At 35.2% G+C, this 24,691-nt stretch overlaps 1 protein-coding gene across 7 annotated transcripts in view; it reads left to right on the top strand.

Moving 5' to 3' along the window:
- Nucleotides 1-24,691, top strand: part of LCLAT1 (lysocardiolipin acyltransferase 1) — a 162,732-nt gene that overhangs the window by 52,540 nt on the left and 85,501 nt on the right. For all 7 annotated transcript variants that reach the window (XM_033124459.1, XM_033124460.1, XM_033124462.1 and 4 more), the window contains exons 2-3: nucleotides 2,560-2,728; nucleotides 12,138-12,336. In XM_033124459.1, the coding sequence (XP_032980350.1) occupies nucleotides 2,564-2,728; nucleotides 12,138-12,336 (364 nt within the window). In that variant the 5' untranslated portion in view covers nucleotides 2,560-2,563. The remainder of the gene's footprint in view (nucleotides 1-2,559; nucleotides 2,729-12,137; nucleotides 12,337-24,691) is intronic.

The raw sequence follows: 24,691 nt of genomic DNA, 5'->3' as shown, positions 1-24,691 counted from the left end.
CCAGCACTTGATATTGCCAGATTTTAAAATTAATTTTAGATATTGTAAATAAATGTGTAGCTAGCATAATTCCTAGCCAAATTTGTCTGTCCAACCCTTGAGACTTGGAAGAAGTTATGGAATAGGGCTAGATTAACTGTAGGACCAGGGAGGAGTTCATAAGGTGGAGATGGAGGGACCATTAGATTTCGGAGACCACAGTGGCACACAGTAGGAATCTCATTGTACATTTATTGAATCATTGAACAAATGACTGAGAGGACAGGGAAGAAACAGTAGTAGGATGGAAAATAATTTTTGATTAGACTTGTTCTAACTAATCCCAGTATATTCAAGTGACACATCCCTTTAAATCTCTTTAAGTCTATGTTTAAATACATGTTTAAAAGTTGACTCAGTTCTCTGATTCTGAGCCCCTTTGCAGGAAAAAGCAGAAGGCACAAAAGATTTTGAGGCTACTGACTGGTTATGTGGATTTAGAAAAGTCATCTTATTCTTTGGTCCTCAGCTTCATCGCTGTAAAATAAAAACATTTTATTTGATTATAACTATACCTTTTTTCTTATAATCACATCAAATGCGAGATATTAATAGTTTAGTAAGTGAGGAAGAAGCATGTCTGAGCCTTTGACATGGGGGTGGGGAGCAGTTATCTATGAATATATCGTGAAGTGGAGCTCGTCAGGGAGTTTAGGGGTGTGTCTAAACATAGAGCTACCTGATGGCTAATTGGCAGAAACAAACAGAAAAATGTAGTTAACAGCGTTTTCAAAGAGTAGCAGCATTGCAGGAATTTTTTTGGTGGGGTATAAAAGGAAGTAGGGGTTGAGAATTTTGGGTTTGGAACCTCTTAATTTCCTATTAAGAAAAGCTTTAAGTTAAATGAAAAACTGGAGAGAAGTTGCGTTACGTCTTTTAATACAAAGAGGAGGGCCTGAGCCTCGGAGAAATCAGAGCTGAGAATGTGTAATAAATAACACATACCATTCTGGGTCCTGTATGAACATATTGTTTGTAACTGCTCCCCAGTGGACTTTTTCTCTGCTCTCACGCCCGCACCTTACTTCTTAGAGGTTCAGATCTAGAGTTTAGCAAAAAAACAATTCTTAGCAGATATTTATTGTTTGTACTTTGAAGGATTTTGTACATACGCTGTCAAGTATTGGTAGAGATTTAATAATGTACTCATTATCTAGGTAAACTTGATTCTGTGCTGTTAAGGGATTTGACCTGTTTCGCTGTTTGTCTGATATTTTTTTAAAGCACCATGACATTTGAAATTTTATTTCCTGTTGTGATTCTTTTTAAGTAATCGGAGGTCTTGATCGCTGGACTACCTTTTTTTAGTATATAAATTTTAAGGCCATTATTGTTTTTTGTAATTTTAATGTTTCTAATAGTTTTATTATTCCAAGGTAAACCACATTTTTGTGCTAATATAGTTTAGGTTGTAAAATCAAATGTTTGATTATTAATTTTAGATTGTGTTTCCAACAGTTCGTTTTAAAACATCAATATCATGTTCTTCTGGTTATGAGGACTCCCAAAAGTACAGTCATCCCTCGGTGTTCGTAGAGGTCTGAGAACCAATCCCCCATAGATACCAAAATCCGTGGATGCTCAAGTCCCTTATATAAAATGCCATAGTGTTTGCATATAACCTACGCACATCCTCCCATATGCTTTAAATCATCTCTAGATGACTTACAATACTAAATACAATGTAAATGCTATGTAAATAGTTGTTATACTCATATAAAGGAATAATAACAGGAAAAAAAAAGTCTGTACATTTTCAGTACAGATGCAACCCATCATAACCCAGACCTAACTACATAGTACACATCAGCAACAAGATACCATTTCCCCCCCAAATATTTTCAGTCCGTGGTTGAATCTGCAGATGTAGAACCCGTGGATATGGAATGCTGAGTGTAATCCTTTGGTAAATAGTTTAGGAAAGAGAGTGAGGAGTCTGACTACTTTTTAACCTTTCAGCTCATAAAGAGCCAGTTTAAGCCCCATTGACTAAATATATTTCAGATTCCAATGTAAATGATTACCATTTGTTGATTAAAAATCTTTTCTTAGTGCACTCTGTAAAATTGTCATCACTTTTAAGCATAGTCACCCTTAGGAAGCTATTCTGCAGTTCTTAGTTCATTAAGAATTTTTTATAGTAATACATAAAAACCTTTGGGATATTTTAAGATTTTTCTGTTGGATGACATCCTGGAAAAGAAAATATACAGGTTTATACTGTATAATACTGTTAATACTAATAAACAGATAAGAAAGAAAGTCTTCGTGAACAAGACAGCTTTTTTTTTTGAGGTCAGACATATTAATATCTGTATTAATTTCTAATGTACTGACAACTTGTTAGATTTGTAGAACATGTAAGAGGGTCACATCTATGGTATTCAGGCTTTTATATCCTTTATCAGTGCCTTTTCTGTAGCCCTATAATTAAAGATTATTATATGCATCATTCTGAGATTGAATTTGGGCAATTATATGTATAGTAACAAAATATATCCTTTTTTTAATATCTTTCAGAATCATGGTGTCATGGAAAGGGATTTACTTTATACTCAGTCTGTTTTGGGGCAGCTTTTTTGGAAGCATTTTCATGATGGGTCCCTTTTTACCTTTGATGTTTGTAAACCCATCTTGGTATCGCTGGATCAACAACCGCCTTGTGGCAACCTGGCTCACGTTTCCTGTGGTAAGTTACACACCAGAGAAGGATTGACTTTCTCTACCAAAGTGGCCCAACCTGTTGATTTTTGCTTTGTTAGAGTCAGATTTTGTCAAATGTTGGGTTTAACTTCTTCCTGTTATTTAAGAGGTGCATTAGAATTTAAAGGGGGAAATACAAAAACGAGAGAATTAAAAATTATTTATGTCCTGAAGTAAAATAATAAAGAGATATTTAAAAATTGAATTTCTTCCACATATTTTTTTTTTTTTTACTTTTCCTTCATTGAGGCATGGTTTACATATAGAAAAATACACAAATCTAAAGATACAGATCGAAGACTTTGTATTTCCATTTAATTTCGAATTTCCATTTATTTTACAAAACAGTGACAAAAATTAAGTTAGATAAACTATTTTTTAAACTTGTGATACTGTTGTGATTTATTCAATTCTTCCCAGTAACCACAGAATTTAGGAGTAAAGTGATTTGCTATCTGTGGGCTGGGTTAACAACATCTGTACGGTAAAAGTGCGTGCAAACTGTGTAGTAGATTCTTAGGAGAGCCAGATATTCTCTGCAAAGTCAGTGCATACTGCTCTGAGCACGGCTCCCTCTGATCCTCAGCTGGAGACTTCCTGTAGGATTCCAGTCCAGACTGAAAAGGTTTCCATCCTTTTCTCTTGCTGTCCATCAGCAGTGCCTTCTTTAAAAATGGAGTGATGTGTGTGCAGTTGCCTTTATCTTGAATAGGCTACATTTCCTGAGAGTGTTCTGTACCTTCTTTTTCCTGAGCAACATCTAGAACTTAGTATTACTGGGTTTATTGACCTATTACGTACGGTCAATAAGAGGGGATAAGTATAATACCTAAAAAGGAAAACTAGAAAGGACTCCTCTTCCCTTAGTTGTTGGAAGATCTTTACCTGTTTCTTTCGAATTGTCTATTTCCCCTCAAGCAGACTGCCATTATTATGTTTGTAGAGAGGGGAGTATCATGCTGATGATGTAGACCCCTCACTTGAAGACTGATTGGGAAATATTTTCAGAGACAGTGGTGAGTGTACCTACCTTGATGGAGTAGATAGTTCTTAAAAGTTTCCTGTAAATTGCATTTTAATAAATCATTAATAGTGTACCCTTCTTTTCGTATCTAAAAAGGAATCCTGTGATGAATAATTTTACAAATTACATTTGTTCCCTGCTTGCAAGGTTAATTTGTTTTAAAATTTTTATTCAGATATACCTCTTTTATGAAACATGGTACTGTTAAAAGTAGCCCACCTACCTCTTTCTATCCCTCCTTCCTCTTCCTTCTTTTCTGTATTTACTTAAAGCTGTCTGTTCTAGTAGCACAAAGAAAGGGACAGCATACTGGTAGATAACAAATAGTGGTGGTATGGTTGCATATTTAATTCAAATATAAGGAGAAGAATCACAGGATTTTGTTAAAAGGAAAAATCAAAGTAAAAACCTTAGGGTACTGATGATCATAGCTGTTGACCACTTATGTGGCAGATACTGTGCTAAATGCTTTAGGATGATAGCTTCATTTCAGGTGCCACCATTATCCCTATTTTACAGAAGAGGAAATAGAAGCTTTGAGAAATTAAATAATTTCCCGAAGGTCACACACAGAAGCATGTTATTTAAGCACAGCTGAGATTAAGCCCAGATTGTCTGTTGCCATTAGAGCCTTAGATGATAGGAAAATTTTCAAGACTTGGTCAGTGTCCCATGGATCCTTAACAGAAGTTCACTGGTTCCTCTTGATTGTTTCAAAAGAGGAGATTTGGAGTTCTTTCAAGCCAGGAATGCCTGACTTGAGAAAAAATTATATGACAAACTGATAACTAGTAACAAAATCAGTCTCAGTAATTGAAGATTACCTCATAGTGGAAGATGAAAGTTGGCAAGAAATAGCCACAGAAAGCCTTCTCTTTTGCTAGAGAAGCCAAAGACCTAGAACAAGGTACATATTAATAAATATTTGTTGGATGAATAGACAAACATAAAGAAGTTTCAAGGTCAAACTGCCCAAACTTTGGTATCAGAGTTATGCTGGCTTCATAAAACGAGTTGTGCAGTGTTCTCTCCTTCTCTATTTTTGAAAGAAAATTATATATATAATTTATAAGTTTTTTTGAGTTGTGGTTTAGGGATTACATAATGTGTCCTTAGTGTATCATGGTCCACTTATAGTTAATATTTACTACATCGTGTAAAATTTAAGAACCTTGTAACAGTATGGTGTATTTATTCTTAACGTCCTTCGTGCTGCTGTTGTCATATTACATCATTTACATAATTAACTACATAATGCAATTATAAATTTTGGCTTTAAATAATCATGTCTTTTAAAGAAATTAGAAGAAAAAATATAGTCCTTTATATTTATTTAAATATTTTCCATTTCTAGTCTTCTTTATTCATTAGAGTAATATATATATAACTTCTTTATATATTAGAGTTTCCATCTATTGCCTTTTCCTTTCAGCCTGAAGAATTCCTTTAGTTTTTCTTGTAATGAGGGCTCCTATAGCTGAATTGTTTTCATTTAATTGAAATTTTCCTTATTTTGCCTTCATTTTTGAAGGATAATTGTTGCTTACTATAAGATTTCTGGGGCGACTGTTTTTTTCCTTTCCATACTTTAAAGTTCTGTCTTATGATTTCCATTGTTTTTGATGAAAAGTTAGCCATCATACATACTCTTGCTTTCCTCTATGAAATGTGTCATTTTTCTCTGTTTGCTTTCAAGATTTCTCTTTCTCTTTGTGTTCATTGGGCTTCTTAGATCTGTAGTTTAGTCTGTTCGTTTTCTCCAATTTGGGCCATTACTTCCATATATTTTTCTGCCTGCTTCTCTTTCGCCTCTCCTTTTGGGACTACAGTTAGTTATATGTGTATTAGATTTTTTATAGTGTTATACAGGATGCCAAGTTCACTGGTCCTTTCTTCTGCTGTTTTCTTCATATAGTGGATTTCTATTCAAAATATTGTGCTTTTAAATTGTAGAATTTATATTGGGTCCTTGTTGTTTTAATTACTTTCTTGAGATTCTTCATCTGTTTATTCATTAGACCATATTTTCCTTTAAGTCAGCTGGGTGGTAAGTCACCATTTACTCTGTTAAGGCTGGAAGCAGCAGTCACCCTCCTTATTCTTTTTATATTTTTCTTCCTGGAGAAAATATTTTGCATTGAATATTTGTACAATTCCTACATTACCAGTATGGATCCTCCATGTTCTTTTAGGCAAAATTTCTTTTTCCTTTCTTAATAGAAGGGTGTTTTGTTTTGTCACTTTTGTTTATTTCAAAAGTAGTTAGCAGGATCCCTGACTATTCACCCAACAACTCTTAAGTGTCCACCATGTGCCAAGCATTTTGATAGGATATAATTATGAACAGGACAAATATGACCTCTGTCCATCTGAAGATACTAGTCCTTCTACCTAAAATAACTTTCTAAGTTGTAGATTTACGCAGCTTGACTAGGTTCTTTTCTGTTTTCATTTGACTGAAAGACTGTTTCCTTTGTTAGAGGACAGAAGTTAATTTCCCAGGTCATGAATTTTTAGAGTTAGATTTTTAAATTAACTTTAAAGCTATGAAGTCCAGTGTTTCATTGAAGACTGCAAACATACCATTTAATATAAAATATTCAACTTGTGGTATTGCTTAGCCACTGTCAGTTTCTTATTTACAAAGTGAGTATTTCTTCATAAAATATTTATATTAAGTAAAATAAGCATGTTTTCAGTTCATACAAAATTAACTATCATGAGTGGATTTTTCTAAAAAGTTACCTACATCTGAATGTTAAATAATTCCACTTCTAGTCATTAATAAAACCAGAGACATTTTGTTTTGCTAATGTTTAACTCTTTTTCAAGTCATTTACATAACTTCTTTTAGGTTTTTATATCATCATCTGTAAAATAAGGACGTTAGAGTAGGTGATCTTTGAGATCCATTCCAGATCCAGCATTGTATATCTAATTCTAAAGCCAACATTTAGAGGTAAATGAGTTTTTGGTAACAGTCATATATTGGTACTACACTTCATTTTCTTTAATATCATCAGTTTTGCACATTACATAATCTTTTGATTATGAATCACATGTTTTTGGCCGAACCTCTCTACTAAAACCTTAAGAGTTTTGAGAATTTTCTTGTAGTTACTACATCAGTAGAAATCATTGCAATTGTAATACTTTACAGTGTCCAATCAGTCTGATTTATATTGGAGAGCCAGTGTAAGCACAGTGCTTATTGGTATAGACACTGGAAACAGACATTTGGTTTCACTATTGGCTTTATCACTTTCTAGTCATTTGAACTTGGCTAAGCTATTTAGTTTCTCTAAATTTCTCTTTCTTCATCTCTAAAAATGGGATACTAATACTGTCTACATATGTCAGAAAGTTACTGTGATGACTAAATGAGATAATAATTATAGCCTTTGTAAAGTTTGCTACTATATTAGTTTTAGGGGGTAGGCTAAATTGTATTAGGTTGGTGCAAAAGTAATTGCGGTTTAAAAGGTTAATAATTGCAAAAACCGCAATTACTTTTGCACCAACCTAGTACTATCAAAGAAAATTCAAAGTACAGTGAGTGGTTTGAATCAGGTAGAACTTGAACTTTATTCATCCATAGGTGTAGGTTGGCAGTGCAGCTCTGCCCTCGGATGTCAGTCAAGGACTCAGATTCCTTCCACCCAGCCTGGCATGATGTCCTCCTCTGTATGTCCTAGTTGGTCACTGCTATTTCTTTGCCTTCCTCTTCAGTCAGTGGGGAGGGAGGAAGACCGGAGCAAGCATGTTTCTTTTAGACTGGTGAACTATTACAAGGTGCACATAGCGCTCTTGCTCACCCGTTGGTAAGAACAGCTAAAAGCTGTAATAGAATCTGGGAAATGGAGTCTTTTTTATTCCCTGAGAAGTCATGTATACAATTAAAATGTATTATTCTGGAAGAAATGCTGGATTTTATTGGACAAATTCTGCCATAGCTGCTTCTAGTACTATTACTACTAGTACTATTACTGTTACAGCAGAATTATATTATACATCTGTTTACATTATACAATTTCAATTTACATGCACTAGGAAGGGTGAGGGAAGAGTAGAGAGATAAGTTATTAAACGTAGTGTTCCCTCTGAACCTCCACTTCATGTGAGGTGACATAGGAAATGTGAGTGGTTCTGTGCTGAGTATGATTCATGTGTTTAAAATAACATGTAAACCAATCACATAATCTGATGGTCAGCTGGAGAAATTGGGTCCAACATTTAGAAAACACCAGCTGAGCTGGACTTTGTGATCGTGTGCTAATCTCTTGTGAGGCATCTTCCTGTGAGATTTTCAAGGGTAATTTCAGCTGTTCCTGACGTTTGCCTTATTATCTGACTTGAGAACTTAATACATAGGCAAGATTCAACCATCTCCATAGTATTGTATTGGTATATATTTGACAAAACTTCTATTACCTAGCTGTTTAACTCACTGCCTTACTAGTAACAGAATATCAGGTGGAGAGTCTTCCAGTTAAGAAATGTATTGAGGTTGAATCTCTTACAGCTAGCTTACAGAAAATTGATGTTCTCGTTTGCAGTAGTGAACATCTCTGCTCAAAGAAATGGAGAAAAACTGTAGGGGTGTTTTATATGACTGTTTATTTCATACTTTTACGAGGTGCGATAGGAGTTTTTATTTTGAACAAATAGTAGAATAGGTCATTTTCTTTATTCAGAAGGAAGTTAATCTTGTTCCCCCATAGGTGTACTTTATTTTAAGCAACAGTTAAAAATAGTTTTCACTAAAAATAAGTTAGAGAAATGCACTTAGGCTAATTATTGTTCACAGAAATAATCACAAAATGATCTCTTTTATAAGTTTCTCTTATGCATTGAAATGATTTCATGGACAAGATTTTTATTGTCTTACTATTTTTAAGGAGCACATTTTCTGTGTTAAATGAGGTACCACAGTAGAATCTTTTAGAGTCTTAGAGTTAGATGAGATGTAGAGGTCACCTTGTCTAACCTACTTGTTTGGTTAACCTACAAGAATCCCTTCTAGAACAGTCTGTGGCGTGACCAGTCTCTCAGAACATTCCTGTAATGGGGAATGCATGTCTTTGTTCATTTAATTTTTGGATCGTGTTATTCAGTATTATACTGTCAGGGTCGAACTTTGCATGTGCCCAGAGCAGTTTTTGCTTCTCAAAACTGAGTCTTTCCAACTGTCCATTTGTTAGCTAATTACCTGGGATTTTGAAAATCACTTGGAGTTCTGTCCTTTCACCTTAAATCATGATTTAGGAATTTGGAGGTCATTTTCTAACTCCCCACTCAGGACACAAGTCTCTTGTACAGCCTGCTGATTTCATTCCAGTCCTATAACCAAACGTGTTCAACAAACACAGACTCATAGGTATAATTTCTGTCTCGACTGTTTCTCTTAAGAAAAGGAGTGCTTAGTATTTGATGAGTGATTTGGGATTGCAGAGCCTTAAATAGCTAAGGATTTGAGGAGCGGAGCCCAAGCTGAGTCAGAAAAGACAGAGCAGACTTAGGGATGAGGAATGTCACAGAGTTGTTCTTACTTCAGACTAAATAAAGACCCATTGGGATGATACAGGAGAGCATGGGGCATGAGGACAAAACTGATTCTATGTGCTCATGAAAGGAATCTCTCATTTTAATGTTTTCATATAGCGTGGAACACATGGAGGTAGTCAACAGTGGTATAGAACAGGTACTCAGAAATTCTGTATTTTTAATTCTAGGAGAAATCTTTGTCTCATTAGATAAAAGTCAGGAGAGTTTTACCTAAGAGTATCTCTTAGTTCAATATAATAAATAAAGCTTTATAAAATTTTATAAGATTAGTATGTTCTTGCTAAAACTATCTTCTGTATTAGAAATAGTACAAATATGAGAATAGTATCTTTTTTTAATAGTTTTTAATCTGGATTATTTGAATTCTGGAGTTCTTTGTAGACATTACAACTTTATCTGTGTGTGGTGTGTCATTCTGCCTTCTGGGACCTGTAAATAATGTTGACTAGATAAGTCTTGTCTGGTATTAAAAATGATTAATGTGAGCTTGAGATCTAGGCTGCCCAGAAGGTTATATATAACTTTGAGGCACATTCTGAGAGACTGTTAGATGACAAGGGAGGGAATGCCGCATGATATGCTCCTGGATAAACAGTCTGGGATGTTTTATTTTGACATTTTCCATGATAAAAAGCAAAAGACGGTTTTGGCATCCTTAGGAAACATGTATTAGAAATTGCACGTAAAATGTTAGAATTGAGCTTTTGGGTTTATAAGCTTAAGATTTGAAACTCTTTTCTATAGTACAACATACAATTAATAGTTAACTTTCTCTTTCTGTCAATTAAGGGAGGAGTATCCTGCATTTCAGTTCTTCACAAATCTGAAAAGTGTATCATATTTGGAAAGCAGAGTGGAGCTGATTCAAATTAACCTTGGATGGTGACTTTGCACATATCCTCTTAGCCAAGGCATAAAATTTTGATAGTTGATGGTCCTTTACACTTACAAGTAGAAAGAGAGATATTTCTTATTGTGGGTCCAAACCCAAAGGACTCTGCCCTGATCCTGTTCAACATGAAGTCTTCTCCGTAGGGACTTAACTTCTCCGAGACTTTGGAGTAGGGGTTATAATTGTTTGAGTGGTTAAGGACTCTTGAAAATTACAGGCCTGGCAACATACCTGTGTGCATATTGTCATATCTTTGTGTACAATTTCAAGACAGGTACATGTTTATTGACCTCTCGAAGACCATTCTTCTAGGGCTTGATAAATGCCAGGTTAAATACCCAGGCCTGAAGTGAATCTCAGCCCTGGGAAAGTAACTTAATGGGGACCTGTGGGATATCTGTAGCTATGTTAGCCCAAAGGATCTTTTTTCACTCCGTTAAGATCTTAACATTCTGTGACTCTTTACTTCTTTGGACATATAACATTTCTACCTTTTCCTTTAGCTAATATTCTTTTTAACCTGTTTTTTCTTGGTCCTATTTATTATGTTGTTGAAGTCCTATTGTTCTTTTGCATCATATTATTTAAAAATCAATTTTTGATATGAAACATAACATACTGAAAAGTTAATAAAACAAATACCACTTTAATAAATAATTTTCAAGTATAACTATCAACCAGGTCAAGAAATAGAACATTGCCAGCCCTCCAGCCAGCTACCAAATCACCACCCTCCTGTTTGTTAGAAGTAGCCACCAACCTGACTTGGACGGTAGTTTTTTCCTTGCTGCTGTTTATAATTTTACTCCCTCATTTCCTCGCTATTCTTTATAATTGTACTCCTTATTTTTTACTCCTAGTATATTTTAGTTACTGTCTGTTTTAGAAAGTTTTATATATGGACACTTACTGTACATATTCTTTTTGTTTGCTTGGCTTCTGTCTCTCAACATCATGCTTCCGTGTCATCCATATTGTTGTAGATACCTGTAGTTCATTTATTTTCATTGTTGTATCATATTCCATTGTATGACGCTACCGCAGTTTATTTGCTACACTTGGATCAGGTTTTCATGATATTGCCAAAGAGAACTTTTGGTTTTCTTATCTTTTATCTGCCTTGGACCAATTTTCTCTCCATTAATCGTGAAGTCAAATATTAACTAGTAAATTGGTTACATGTGAATTATTTAAAAATTTAAATAGGGAGTGAAATAAGTAATTAAGGTTTCTTATTATCTGTTTTTTTTCCCCTAAAGAACTTTGGTATATAATGTACTAGTCTTCTAAATATTTCATACATATTAAATATTAGCCCTCGGAAAAGTTGATTTCAAAATTCAGCAAATATTTGACATTTTCTATGTACCAGGCACTATTATATGTGTGAGGAGTGCAGCACTTTTGTAAAAATACAGTTATTTTTTTATTCTTTATCAATTGTTAAAATAAATAGATATGTGTATTTGTTTAAAAAAGATCATAGTACAGAAAGTTATAAAATGAAAAATTTAACTTTCTGTTCCCTCAGCCCCATACCCAGTGTTGACTTTGACTGTCCTTTCCATAAAAAGTGTAATAATCTTATATATTTATAGCTTTTAAAAATTACACAGTGGAATCTTGTTGTATGCCTTTTCCACTTTTTTCTTTTTAACTTAATATCGCGAGGATTTAAATGAAAGTTAGGATACTGCCAGAAACTTAAATTAGTAGAACTAAAAATAGAAACAGTACCTTCAGATTCTCATTCTTTCAGATTAACTGCTTTTTCCTGGTTTGTTATAGAAGGATCATGGGAAAAGCTATGCTTTTGACTTATTTATTAGAAATCAAAAGATTTCTTTATAGGACATGATAAAATGGACTGATGGGAAATCATAACTTTGTTATATACATTGTTTTTTTCCTTAGGCAATGCTGGAGACCATGTTTGGTGTAAAAGTGCTTATAACAGGTGATGCATTTGTTCCTGGAGAGAGAAGTGTCATTATCATGAATCATCGCACAAGAATGGACTGGATGTTCCTCTGGAATTGTCTGATGAGATATAGCTACCTCAGGTTGGAGAAAATCTGCCTCAAAGCCAGTCTCAAAAGCGTTCCCGGATTCGGTAGGTTATTCATAAATTATTTTAAGTTGTTCATTCATTTTATATGTGATGTTATCCACCCGAAAACTACAAAATAACTTACTAAACTCCGCTTAACTATTAAAGCCATTTCCACCCCCCCACTCCCCCACCACCACTAGCCTAAACACAGTCACTAGTTTCATTTTTTCTTAGTGGATCATAACACGTTATTTTAATCTCTTTTTGAAACATCTTACTTTGAAAGAAAGAATGAACTTTTTTCAAGGAAGTAGATACAGTTCCAGAGGGACCAACAGTTTGAAAGACATGAATTAATAGTTCAGTAACTTTTTCTTGCATGTCATACAAGAAAATTTAGGCCAGAAACTGTCTTCCATATCTTGGTTATTGTAAATAATGCTGCAGTAAACAGGGGTGCATATATCATTTCCAATTAGTGTTTTGGATTTCTTTGGATAAATACCCAGCAGTGGAATTGCTGGGTCGTATGGTAGTTCTATTTTTAATTTTGTGAGGAACCTCCAAACTCTTTTCCATAGTGGCTGCACCAACTTATAATCCCACCAACAGTGCACAAGTGCTTGTTTTCTCCACATCTTCACCACACTTGTTGTTTGATGATAGCCATTCTGACAGGTGGGAGGCGATTTCTCATTGTGGTCTTAATTTTTGTTTCCCTGATGAGTGATATTGAGCATATTTTCGTATGTCTACGGGCCATTTATATGTTCTCAATGTTTTGTACAGCTTTTACTTCCTTGGTTAAATTTATTCCTAGGCAGTTTATTCTTTTTGATGCAATTGTAAATTTTTTCTTAATTTCTCTAAATAGTTCATTATTGGTGTAAACAATTGCCATCAATTTCTGAACATTAATTTTGTGTCCTGCTACTTTACTGAGTTCATTTATTCATTTTAATAGTGTTATGGTAAAATCTTTAGTGTTCTCTCTATATAGTATTATGTCATCTGCAAATCAGTGTGGTACACCACATCAACAGAATGAGGGATAAAAATCGTATCTCAATACATGCAGAAAAAGTATTTGACAAAATTCAATTTCCATTTATGATTAAAAACTCTCAACAATGTCGGTATAGAGAGAATATACCTCAAGATAATAAAGGTCATGTGAAAAGCCCACAGCTAACATCATGCTCAATAATGAAAAGCTGAAAGCTTCTCTTCTAAGATCAGGACTAAAACTAGGGTGCCCATTCTTGCCACTCTTATTCAACATAGTATTTAAAGTCTTTACCAGGGTAATTAGGCAAAAAAACACACAAATAAATGACATCCAAATTGGAAAACAAGTAAAACTGTTCACTAGTTGCAGATGACATGTTACATATATAGAAAATCCTGAACTTCACCAAAAAATTTAGAACTAATAAATAAATTAATGAAGTCACAAGATACAAAATCATTATAGAAAAATCTGTTGTTTCTATACACGAATCATAATGAACTAAGGAAATTAAGAAAATCCCATTTACAATTGCATCTAAAAGATAAAATACCCAGGAATAAATTTAACCAAGGAGGTGAAAGATGTGTACACTGAAAGCTACAAGACATTAATGAAAGAAATTAAGAAGAATCAAATAAAGGGAAAGATATTTCATACTTATGGATAGGAAGAATTGATGTTGTTAAAAAGTCCGTACTACCCAAAGCAATCTACAAATTCAGTGCAATCTCTATCAAAATTCCAATAGCATTTTTCAGAGAAATAGAACAAACAATCCTAAAATTTGTATGGAACCACAAAGATCCTGAATAGCCAAAGCAATCTTGAGAAAGAAGAACAAAGCTGGAGGTATAACGTTTCCTGATTTTAAACTGTACGAGTATTATAAAGGTACAGTAATCAAAATAGCATGGTATTGGCATAAGAACAGACACACAGGTCAGTGAACCAGAATAGAGGCCAGAAGTAAACCCATACATTTATGTTCAATTAATTTATGACAGAGGGGTTAAGAATATTTAATGGGGAAATGGCAATCCCTTCAATAGATGGTATTGGGAAAACTGGACTCACACTATTTTATACTATACATGAAAATTAACTCAAAATGATTAGACATGAATGTAAGATCTGAAGCCATAACACTCCTAAAAGAAAAATAGGTAGTAAACTCCTTGACATTGGTATTGGCGGTGATTTTTCGGATCTGACACCAAAAGCAAAGGCAACAAAACCAAAAATAAATAAGTTGGACTTCATCAAACTAAAAGGCTTCTGCACAGCAAAGGAAACCAACAACAAAATGAAAAGGCAGCCTACTTGTAAATTATATAACTGACAAGAGGTTAATGTCCAAAAAGTATAAAGAATTCATACAATTCAATAGCAGAAAAACAGAATCTGAATAAAAAATGGGCAAAGGATGTGAAATAGACAGTCTTCCAAAGAAGACATACAGATGGCCAACAGGTCGGTGAAAAGGTGCTTAACATCACTAATCATCAGGAAAATGCAAATCAGAATCACAATATGAGATATCACCTTACACCTTTCAGAGTGGCTGTTTTCAAAAAGTTGAGAAATAATACGTGATGGCAAAGATATGGAGAAATGGGAATCATTAGGCCCTATTGGTGGGAATGTAAATCACTACAGCCACTACGGAAAGCAATTTTTTTTCATCAAAAAATTAAAAGTAGAACTAGCGTTTGATCCAGCAATTCGATTTTTGAGTATTTATCTGGAAGATTTTTGTACCCCTATGTTCACTGCAGCATTATTTACAGTAGCCAAGACATGGAAACAACCTGATTGTTAATTGATGAATGAATGGGTAAAGAAAAGTGGTACACACACGCACACACGCACACTAGATTATTCAGCCATGTAAAATAAGGAAATCCTGCCATTTGTGACAACATGGATGAGCATTGAGGGCGTTATGTTAAATTAAGTCAGACAGAGAAAGACAACTACATGTGATTTCACGTATATGTGAAATTAAAAAGAACAACAAAACAAACCAAACTCAGATGCAGAGAACAGATTAGATTGGTCGTTGCCAGAGGCCGGGGGTTAGGGGGTGGGTGAAATGGTGAAAGTGGTCAAAAGGCACAGACTTCTAGTCATAAAATAAACAAGTCCTGGGAATAATGTGAAGCATGGTGACAATAGTTAATAGTACTGTATTGAATGTTTGAAAGTTGCTGGGAGAGTAGATCTTAAAAGTTCTCGTTATAAGAGAAAGAATTTGTAAGTATCTGTAGTGATGGATGCTAGCTAGACATATTGTGGTGTTCATCTCACAATATATACATATGTGGAATAATTCTGTCATATACCCAAAACTAATGTCATATATCAATTATATCTCAATTTAAAAAAGTAGTACTGCTTTATTGATGGTTATGATTAAATTCAATGCCAGTAGAGCATTATTTGTTGTTGCCTTTTATTTCGATAGTTTCTGTTGAAACATCCAGCTCTTGCCTTACAGGGATCCATATTAGACCTCTGATTTTTCCAGTGTCTCGCAGACCCATATTCTCTTTCCCTAACCACCTAATCTTTATTTCCACCTATTCTGCACCAGTATAGCCATTTTTGTCATTGCAAACCTGTTTCTTGTGTTGCGTTCCTATATAAGCGTATCATTCTTAGCTTTTCCATTTGCCCATTTTCTTTTCTCACATGAGTTATAAGCTTGTTACAGAGTTTCTTACACTTTCTAGCTCTTAAATATTTGCAGGCTTGATAGGATTTCATGAAAATGCAAAACATTAATGAGAACAGATTTTGGATTGGAGAAAAAATGATTTTAGTAACTTTATAGTGAATAAGTGCAAAGTAAATTAAGCAAGGCAAAAGTGTAGGCAGCAAAAAAACAAACCCAAAACAGAGCTCATTTGTAAATGAGAGTATTTAAGTTGGAGTGTGCTGGAGGAAATGAAAGAAAGGGAAAAGAATGGACGCAGCTTAGTGGTCACAGCTCTATCTGGCTTCAGACTGCTAGACTTAGCTTGTTGACAATTTGGCATAACTTAGGGAGTATTTACTATTGGTATTTATAATTGTTTTTTAAATAAATGTTTGCTTACCACATGTTTGGACTGTAATGACTAAAGGAAAATAATAGTTTATATCTGTAGTGCCAGGTTGGACAATGGATGAAAGTTGGGAATTTGAAAGTTCTTTAATTTTTAAAGTATAAAAGTAACACACTAGGAAAAAAATAATTAGCAGTGTTTAGATTCCAGGTCTAGTTAACTTACCAAAACTCTTTATAACTTAACTGTTTAGATTTTGCTAAGATATGTGCAGTTAGATTTTGATATATGCAGTTAGATTTTAAGAAAAAATGTCCTATAATTAGATGTCGCCAGTTTCTTTCTTTTTCTTTTTTTGGTAAAGCACAGCAGAAACTTTATTCTTTGATCAAGGAATGGTGAGCTCAGGCACCTTCTTCCCAATTTTGGGAAATCAGGAGAGCCATAAAGGATTGATGGAAGGTAGGAGGGAACAGGGGTAGGGATTTCTGAGAAAAGGTGGAAAGTTCTTGAAATGGCAGAGGAGATTGTGCAGTTTCCAAACATGCTTGGCCATACATTGCATGTCTCATTTTAATGTTAAATCTCTACACTTGGGCGTGATTTTTAGCACGCTAATGAAGACAGGTTCCTTAAAAGTCACTTGGGAAGGGGTTTCGGGCACCACTTGGATCTTTCCAGCGCAGATCCTTGGGTTTCTTATGTGGTTCCTGCCGGAATGTCACCAGTTTCTAAAGGTGGTATACACATAGATTCTTATTTTTAACCAATTTTGTAACCACTTAGCAAAATCTAATGAAATGAAATTAAACCCAGAAGTGTCATAAAAAGTCCATTTGCCTGGTGATTTTGTACCAGAAAAGGCGTGTGCCACTTGTGCCCACCCAGCTCATGGCTTCTTGGTTTTCTGGATTATTAATCACACTAGTAGACACAAGAGTTGAGGCTTTTAGAAAGCATAAGGTGGAGTAAATATTAAAGAGTTTATGATTTAAAAAGTGGCCACATCATGAATTAAACTAAAAATTTCCCTGACAAAGTAATTGTCATATAATTCTACAATTCTAAATCTGCAACATAATATAATGGTGAAAGCTAGGAAAATCACCAATTGTGAAATAGATCTGGATTGTTTGGAATGAGATCAGGGAGAAGTCAGAAGTAACAGGTGGGCCCCTGTGAATCTCAGTTTGTTAAAGACACGTAAAGACACACAAAGCTTGGGTGTGTATGTTCCTCAGGTCGTGTGGTATTGGCTTTAGCAGGAGAATTGAAACTGGGTAGGAGGCTATTAAGTTTAGTCTCCAGAGTATAATCTGTCTGCGAAAATATTAAAAACCACTTGGTCAAGTTAGATTTACAGAAATAACGAGAATTTTATTTTAAATGCCTGAGGTGTTTTATAAGCATTTCTCTTCTTAAAGACCATGAATTAAAAAAAAAAAAAGCCTCGGTTAAGTGAAGATCTGTTGTGTACCTGCCAGTGCGCTGGACAAACCATGGTGATAGTATGTTGCTGGTTATCATGAAAGTGCTGCAACACAGGGAGCGCCTGTGGTCAAATTTTCAGTTTTAACTGTATTTCTTTAATGTATTAGTAAGTGTTAGTAAGGTATAAGTTTACTTAAAGATGTTGTTCACACAGTTTTAAGAATTACTAAAGTCACCTTAATTTTATTATCTATTGTATATTGATGCATGTTTCTCGAGATATTTACAGTTTGTAAAACTAAACTTTATCTCCTGTAAGAAGAAAAACTCCCGCTCCTATCTAGCTTCCTCCTCCTTAGAATGGGCATCCACTAAAAGTAGGACCACATTTAAGCCATGAATATCTTTGACCCCATCCAATTTGGTGGGCCCTTTTTCTTTTATTTAACAAAATTTTATGATGCTCTCCTGAGCATCTCAGAAGAATAGGACAAACACATTTCTAAATTGGAGAAGATTCTCCACAAGAGATACATTACATGTATCAGTAACACTCTACTCCTGTCAGTTTCTTTGGTGCAACCAGGGAATCAATTTTGTTACCTACAATAGATAAGCATTCCTCATCACCAAACCAACAACTGCTTGGACCTTCCTGGAAGGAATCTCTACAGCAAACATGTTTGAATGTTTCACTAATTTTAATAATGCATCTCTGTAATACACACACCCCACACAGAGGATGAAAAGACCTAATGCCGGCTTTCTCAGCCTCCTATCGGCCAGTCTCACCAAAGGCACTTAATGTGCTGTCAGGAGACTCTGGGAAAGACTTTCCTCCTTAATCAAAAGGAAGGAGGTTGATGAAGGAGGATACTGCTCCTTTCCTAATTTGAGACATTATTGTGAGAGCACATCGTACTTGGAGCTACTGCAACTGTCTTGAGTCCAAGAGGATGGCTGAGTAGAATGTAGAGAGCCTGGCGTCAGCCTTGGGGCCAGACTTCATTTTATGTGAGAGACATAAGCTCAGAGTGTTTATTTGACTTTCAGATTATTATTCTGTTATTCAGAGCCAAAAGCATCCTGATATAACTTGCCTTCCCCCATTTCACCAAGCGATAAATTATCTAGTGATTGATTTACTCATTCAGTAAATTTTATTAAATGCTTATGAATCAAGATTTTAATGAAAACTGTCAAATGAAATGTAGTAGACAGAGTATATTGAATATGTTTAAGTTCTATGGCTAGATATTGCCTACACATCTCTGTATTTTTAGGTACATAACACAGGCCAATTTTATCTTAACAATTCTCCTGCTAGGTGAAAAATCAGTACTTGTAATTGTTGATTTTACAGTTTCAGCTGCCGGACTTGCTTAGCTGAATGAATTTGATGCCATTCATTCATTCATTCATTCACTTATTGTGGGGAGGGAAATCCATTGGCAACAAAGGTTCAATTCAGTTAAATCATGTGCCAGGCAGTATACCAGGATTATACTTCTTTTTAGGATTACATTGAGAACTAAGTAATTTTTAAAAATTGCATTGAAATCTAACTAATTTAAAGGAAGCTTTTGTTTTGAATGGTTTAGCTGACTTCTTGACAAATCTCAAGCCCTGAGCTGATGGAAGTTGACAGTCTCTTTGTCTGGGAGAAATGGCTGTGGGTTTTGAGGTTATCCAACCAGTAACTTACTGAAGTCAATGCAATTGGTTACCCAAGTCGGCTATGCCATTGATGTGTAATGTCCCTAATACCTGAGTCAGATTTGCATTGCTTTAGGCTGCTAGACATCCCAAATGTGAATTATGAGGTGTATTTTTACTTTAGGCCTTTCAATACCCCAGGTCTACTGTAAATTAAGGAATTCCTTGCCTAAATTAATAAGTAGATTCTAAAAATTACCTAAAAGGAATGTTTTCATAACAGTGTGATTTTAGGAGAAGGCAGTAAATGAATTTGGAGAGAACTTTAGTGTTTTGTATGTGCTTCTCAGTCAGTGAAGAAACACAAATAAAAGAAATCTTACAACGATCAGTTGGAGCCAACTTTGAAAAGGGTACTTTACAATAATAGTAAAAAGATGGGAGAAGTGGACCCGCTGTACCTTATAGTTTGTTTTTTCATCTTAATTTCCATCAATAATTCGAGTCCAGTATTTTTTAGTTGTCCTTTCACTTGAAGCTAAGTTACCTCTAAATTGTAATGGCATTTTAAAAGAGAAAGGCAACATTTCAATACTGGTGGGGGAATGAATTAGCTGTTGTATGTATTATATATGTCATCGTTAGGGGAGTTTAAAAAAAAACTATGTGGCTTTTCCCTTGTTTATTCCTTATATAAATCTTATAGAAAATATTTTCCTTATGCTTAAAGTGAGAGATTTCTGAGAGTTACACCATTGTGTAATGAATACCAGGCAGGGACATATTATGTAGCCAAGAATTAAAAATGTTCTTCCACAGTGAAAATGGTGCCAAAACTGTATCTTAGAAAGGTTGTTACTGATAATCTTCAACTGTTACAATCAAGTAAATGGTATAGTAAGTGAAACCTAAGTAAGGATGTTTAGGTCTTTGATTTGTTAGAATGCAAATAAAAGCAATGATGAAAGTGACACCATCAACTGCCAGCAAAAAAAAAAAAAAAAAAAAGGTATTAGTAAGATCTGGGCACTGATCATGCTCTGTATCACTGTCCTGTTACTGCTTGTACCAGAAATGGAGTAACTTCAGCAACAACACACATTCAGTATTGCACTGTTCTAGCAGTCGGAAGTCTGATGTGGGTCTCACTGCGCTAAAATTAAGGCATGGGCAGGACTAGTTTCTTTCTGTAGGCTCTGTGTAGAATCCGTTTCCTTAACCTTTCCACTTATTAATGGATTTCCCCATTCCTTGGCTCCCTTCCTCCATCTTTAAAACCTGTAAGGACCGGTCGAGTCCTCACACTTCATCACTCTGACGCGAGCCTTTTCCTGCCTCCTGCTTCCACATATAAGGACCCTGCTGATGACATTGGGCCCACCAAATTAATCCAGGAAAATCTCCCTATCGTAAATTCAGCTGATTCGCAGTCCTAATTCTTCTTTGCCATGTAACATATTCACCGTTCTAGGAATGAGGATGTGGACCTCTTGTGGGGTCATTAGTCTGCTCACCACGTGCCAGTTGTTATCGGCCCTCGCAATGTGCAGAGCTAGTAATGTAGTTAGTACAGGAATCAACTTTGCAGCAGGAATGGGTGTCTCAGATGGCAGAGCATCTAGAAAATTGATTAAATGGCACATCTCACACAGTATGAGATTGGTTTTGGTCCCATAGTAGTGTGAATCCTGAAACTGTATTCATAACCAAGAAGTCTCATCTTGCCAACCACAACGGATATTTCTTCAATTCAAGCAAGACTTTCTACTGTCTGCAGGTAGAGATGCTAATCTCTTTGTGGAGTCTGGTGAAATTTGCAGTAAGGGTGGTTTTATCCATTTTTCTCCATTCTGTGGTATTTCAAGTTTGAAATTATATTTAGAATCAAGTTTGCTTTAGAATAATATTTAATTGCTCATATTTTATACTTTGATTTCTGTCTTGTGTTTTCAGCCTAGGCACATTTGAAACCTAATGATACAGGCATACTACAACAGCATTATTACAGGAAAAAGTCATAAAATTGTCTGCCTCCTCTCGATGTTTTTGAAAGCCAGACCCTTCATGAAATTTAATCACCTTAGAAGAGGGAGGTAGAAAGCATTATTTAACTTAAAATGTGAGTTCCAAGAAGGCAGAGCTTCCCTAACTTTCTGTAGCCTTTAGTACCCTGACAGATGTTGAAATTCTGAGAAATATAACTACTTGTTCTGGATTTATTTGTATAACTTTTGTTATATACACTCAGTAAATATATTATTTGATCATGATTGTTGTGATATGAGTTTATATAAAATTTGCATCTGTTCATATTATCGTTCACTCTCATTTAATAGAGGCCTGTGGGTAGCATTTCCTTGGTTGCATCCACACCTTGCATATTCAGGACTGAAATTATGTTGAAGAGAACAGTTTGTCTGTTCTTCTACATTGCTTTTTGTTTCTGGTGTTGCATTCATAGTCTCATAGTGGATACCATAATTAATTAATGAATACATGGACAACAGTGATAAATCAGATTAATCTGTCTTTGAAGTTCAGGTTTTAGAATACTAGGTGAGTAGTGTAGATATTTTTCTGATTCCCTTAACTGTATCCATCTACACTAAAATGAAAAAAAAAGGATTAAAATGATGAAAGTGCTTGCATTTTATTGAGAAAGAATACATAATGTTAAAAATACCCTCAATGTAAATAGTTTATTTAGTTATATATTTTTTACCCAACCACTTCTAACACTTGAGAAAAGAGAATTTAAGCCATGGAATGGCGTTGAACAGTAGAGTATGCTCAGGGGTTATTCCTGTCTACTTTGAGAAGGTAATGCTGATCACATAAATGGGGTTTTTGAAAGAGGACAGCGCTAGCAATACCATGCCAGCACCCACAGAATCTGTCTTTAAAAGCCTTCCAGACTCCCAGCCCTTGTCTGAGAACCTGAGGTGATCGATGGAATGTTCCCCAATGGCAAAGTTGGAAAGACAAGTTATAAAGCTTAATTTCAAATGACATGAGCAGTTGTCCTATCATCTATCAGCCCATAGGTGTATGAAATGTCATAGAAATGTACAGTTCAGGGTCTCAAGAATATTCAGAAAGCTCTGGCTATTGCTTTTAACACTAATAAAACATGCTTTGATGGCAGTGAAATGGGAAAAAACTCACGAAGTGTTCCTGTGATTTTTATGAAAGGGTGAAAAACGTTTAAGCTAAAAGAAGTAAAAATTCCAAAGCATTAGTGATGTATAAAGGGAACAAGAGAAAGCAAAGGCCCAGCGGGGAAGAATCATCATATCTTCAAAGGAGAGGTTAAAGAGGCTGACTGATTCAGCCATTTTACTTCCCTTTCTGGGATTTCTGAAACATACACAGACTATTAGAAGAGTTTTACGGCACAGCCCCACAGGTCTTGCTACTGCTCCCTCCCTGAAGGGAGCAACAGATATTCTCACTTGGAATGGAGAAATACGTTCTACATGTCAGCCTTTTTCAGTATAGAACATTCTTTACGAATATGAGGATAATGCAGAGCTAGTATTTGAGGAAAACACACAACTTTTTTTTTAAAGTTTATTGGGGTGACAATTGTTAGTAAAGTTACATAGATTTCAGGTGTACAATTCTGTAATACATCATCTTCTACAAATCACATTGTGTGCTCACCACCCAGAGTCAGTTCTTTTTCCATCACCATATATTTGATCCCCCTTACCCTCATCTACCACCCCCGCCCCCTTACCCTCTGATAACCACTAAACTATTGTCTGAAAACACACAACTTTAAATAGAGTAGTACTAAAAAATGGAAAATCTACCCTCGGAGAAGTAGATAATTCTCTGAAGAGAATTTAAACTGTGTTTAACTAATACCTTTAGAGAGAGTCAAGTATATATATTACATAGAGTCTGTTTAGGACACTGGTTAAAAACATCAACTTTGGAGCCACACTGCCTGCGTTTGAAGGCACACTTGTTTTACCACTTCTTAGTTCTTTGAGTCTCAATGTGCCCCAGTTTCCTCACCCATAAAATAGGGATAATAATTTTACCTAATTCATAAGGTTGTCCTGAGAATTAATTGAATTAATGAAAAATGCTTAGAACAGTACCAGACACATAGTAACCATTCAATAAATATTTTTATTAAAATTATTACTCTTTGTATTTGTCATAACTTATCTTTCTATTTGTCCATAAAATTGGGCTGCTATTAAAAAGAAGCAATTGTAAAACTTGGAAGTGATCAGTTAGTAGACCGCCTTTTGTCTGTTGTTGACAGCAGATGCAGCAAAGCTACATCACACATGCCTGCTGAATGTTATCGAAACAATTATTCATGTATTCATCTTGGTATCCCGGATCTGCACTACGGATCCTGCAGACATGGTCTTCACGAGTGCATTGACAGAAACCTGTGTCACCTGCAGTAAATCATGCTCAGCCCGTATCGGCCGCATGCCTCCTGACACAGTGCTGACCAGGAGATGAGGGAGCCTCACTTAGACACACTCTGGGGAGAATTGAGATTCTCATCATCGAGGAGCTAGTGATACTGAAGTCTGGTGCTATTACTTACATGTCCCAGGGCCTCAGAGAGGATGCAGCCTTGCCTTCTGCTGAGTGGGGATGGCACACAGTGAGAAGGGGCTGAAAGATGGAATTGTTTTCATCAGTCAAGCAGTGAAGCTGAGCGAGTGAGTGACCAGCAACTGTGGATCACCCAGTGTCTTCACTGAGTTAAGACAATTGTTAGACTTTGATTAAAATATGTCTCAGCTTTAAATGGGAGCCACACAGATGAGCCAAAAAATTTTATTTTTTAATTAAAATTTTAAATGAAAGTTTTTAAAGAGACAGATGAAATTTTCTTAAAATGTTTTATTAACCATATTTTTCCCAAACATTATCATTTCAATATGTAGCGAATGGAAAAATCATTACTGATCTCATATATTTTCTTCTAATTATGTCTTCACAGTCGGTTTTGTTGTTTTATATGTACAGCTAGTTCTTCTCAGTTCAAAGTAGCCACATTCCAGTGCTCAGTGACCCTAGGTATTAAACAAAAGGAAAGTGAGTGAACGAAAAGAGGATGGTCCCAGAAGTGTTCACACCCAGAGTCATTCTGGTTTTCTAGCATCCGACAGCAAGATGCAAACATGAACTGTAACAGTCACAGAGTCGATAAAATATGAAAACAAACTCTTTGCCCCTTAAAGCACGTTTATTTCTGATGATAAAAGTTAAGCAGACATTTCTCAGTTGATCT

Source organism: Rhinolophus ferrumequinum, chromosome 13 (assembly GCF_004115265.2).
Source record: "Rhinolophus ferrumequinum isolate MPI-CBG mRhiFer1 chromosome 13, mRhiFer1_v1.p, whole genome shotgun sequence".
NCBI classification, from domain to species: domain Eukaryota; kingdom Metazoa; phylum Chordata; class Mammalia; order Chiroptera; family Rhinolophidae; genus Rhinolophus; species Rhinolophus ferrumequinum.
Note: the sequence above shows the minus strand (reverse complement) of the source record. Positions and strands in the feature narration are given on the sequence as shown.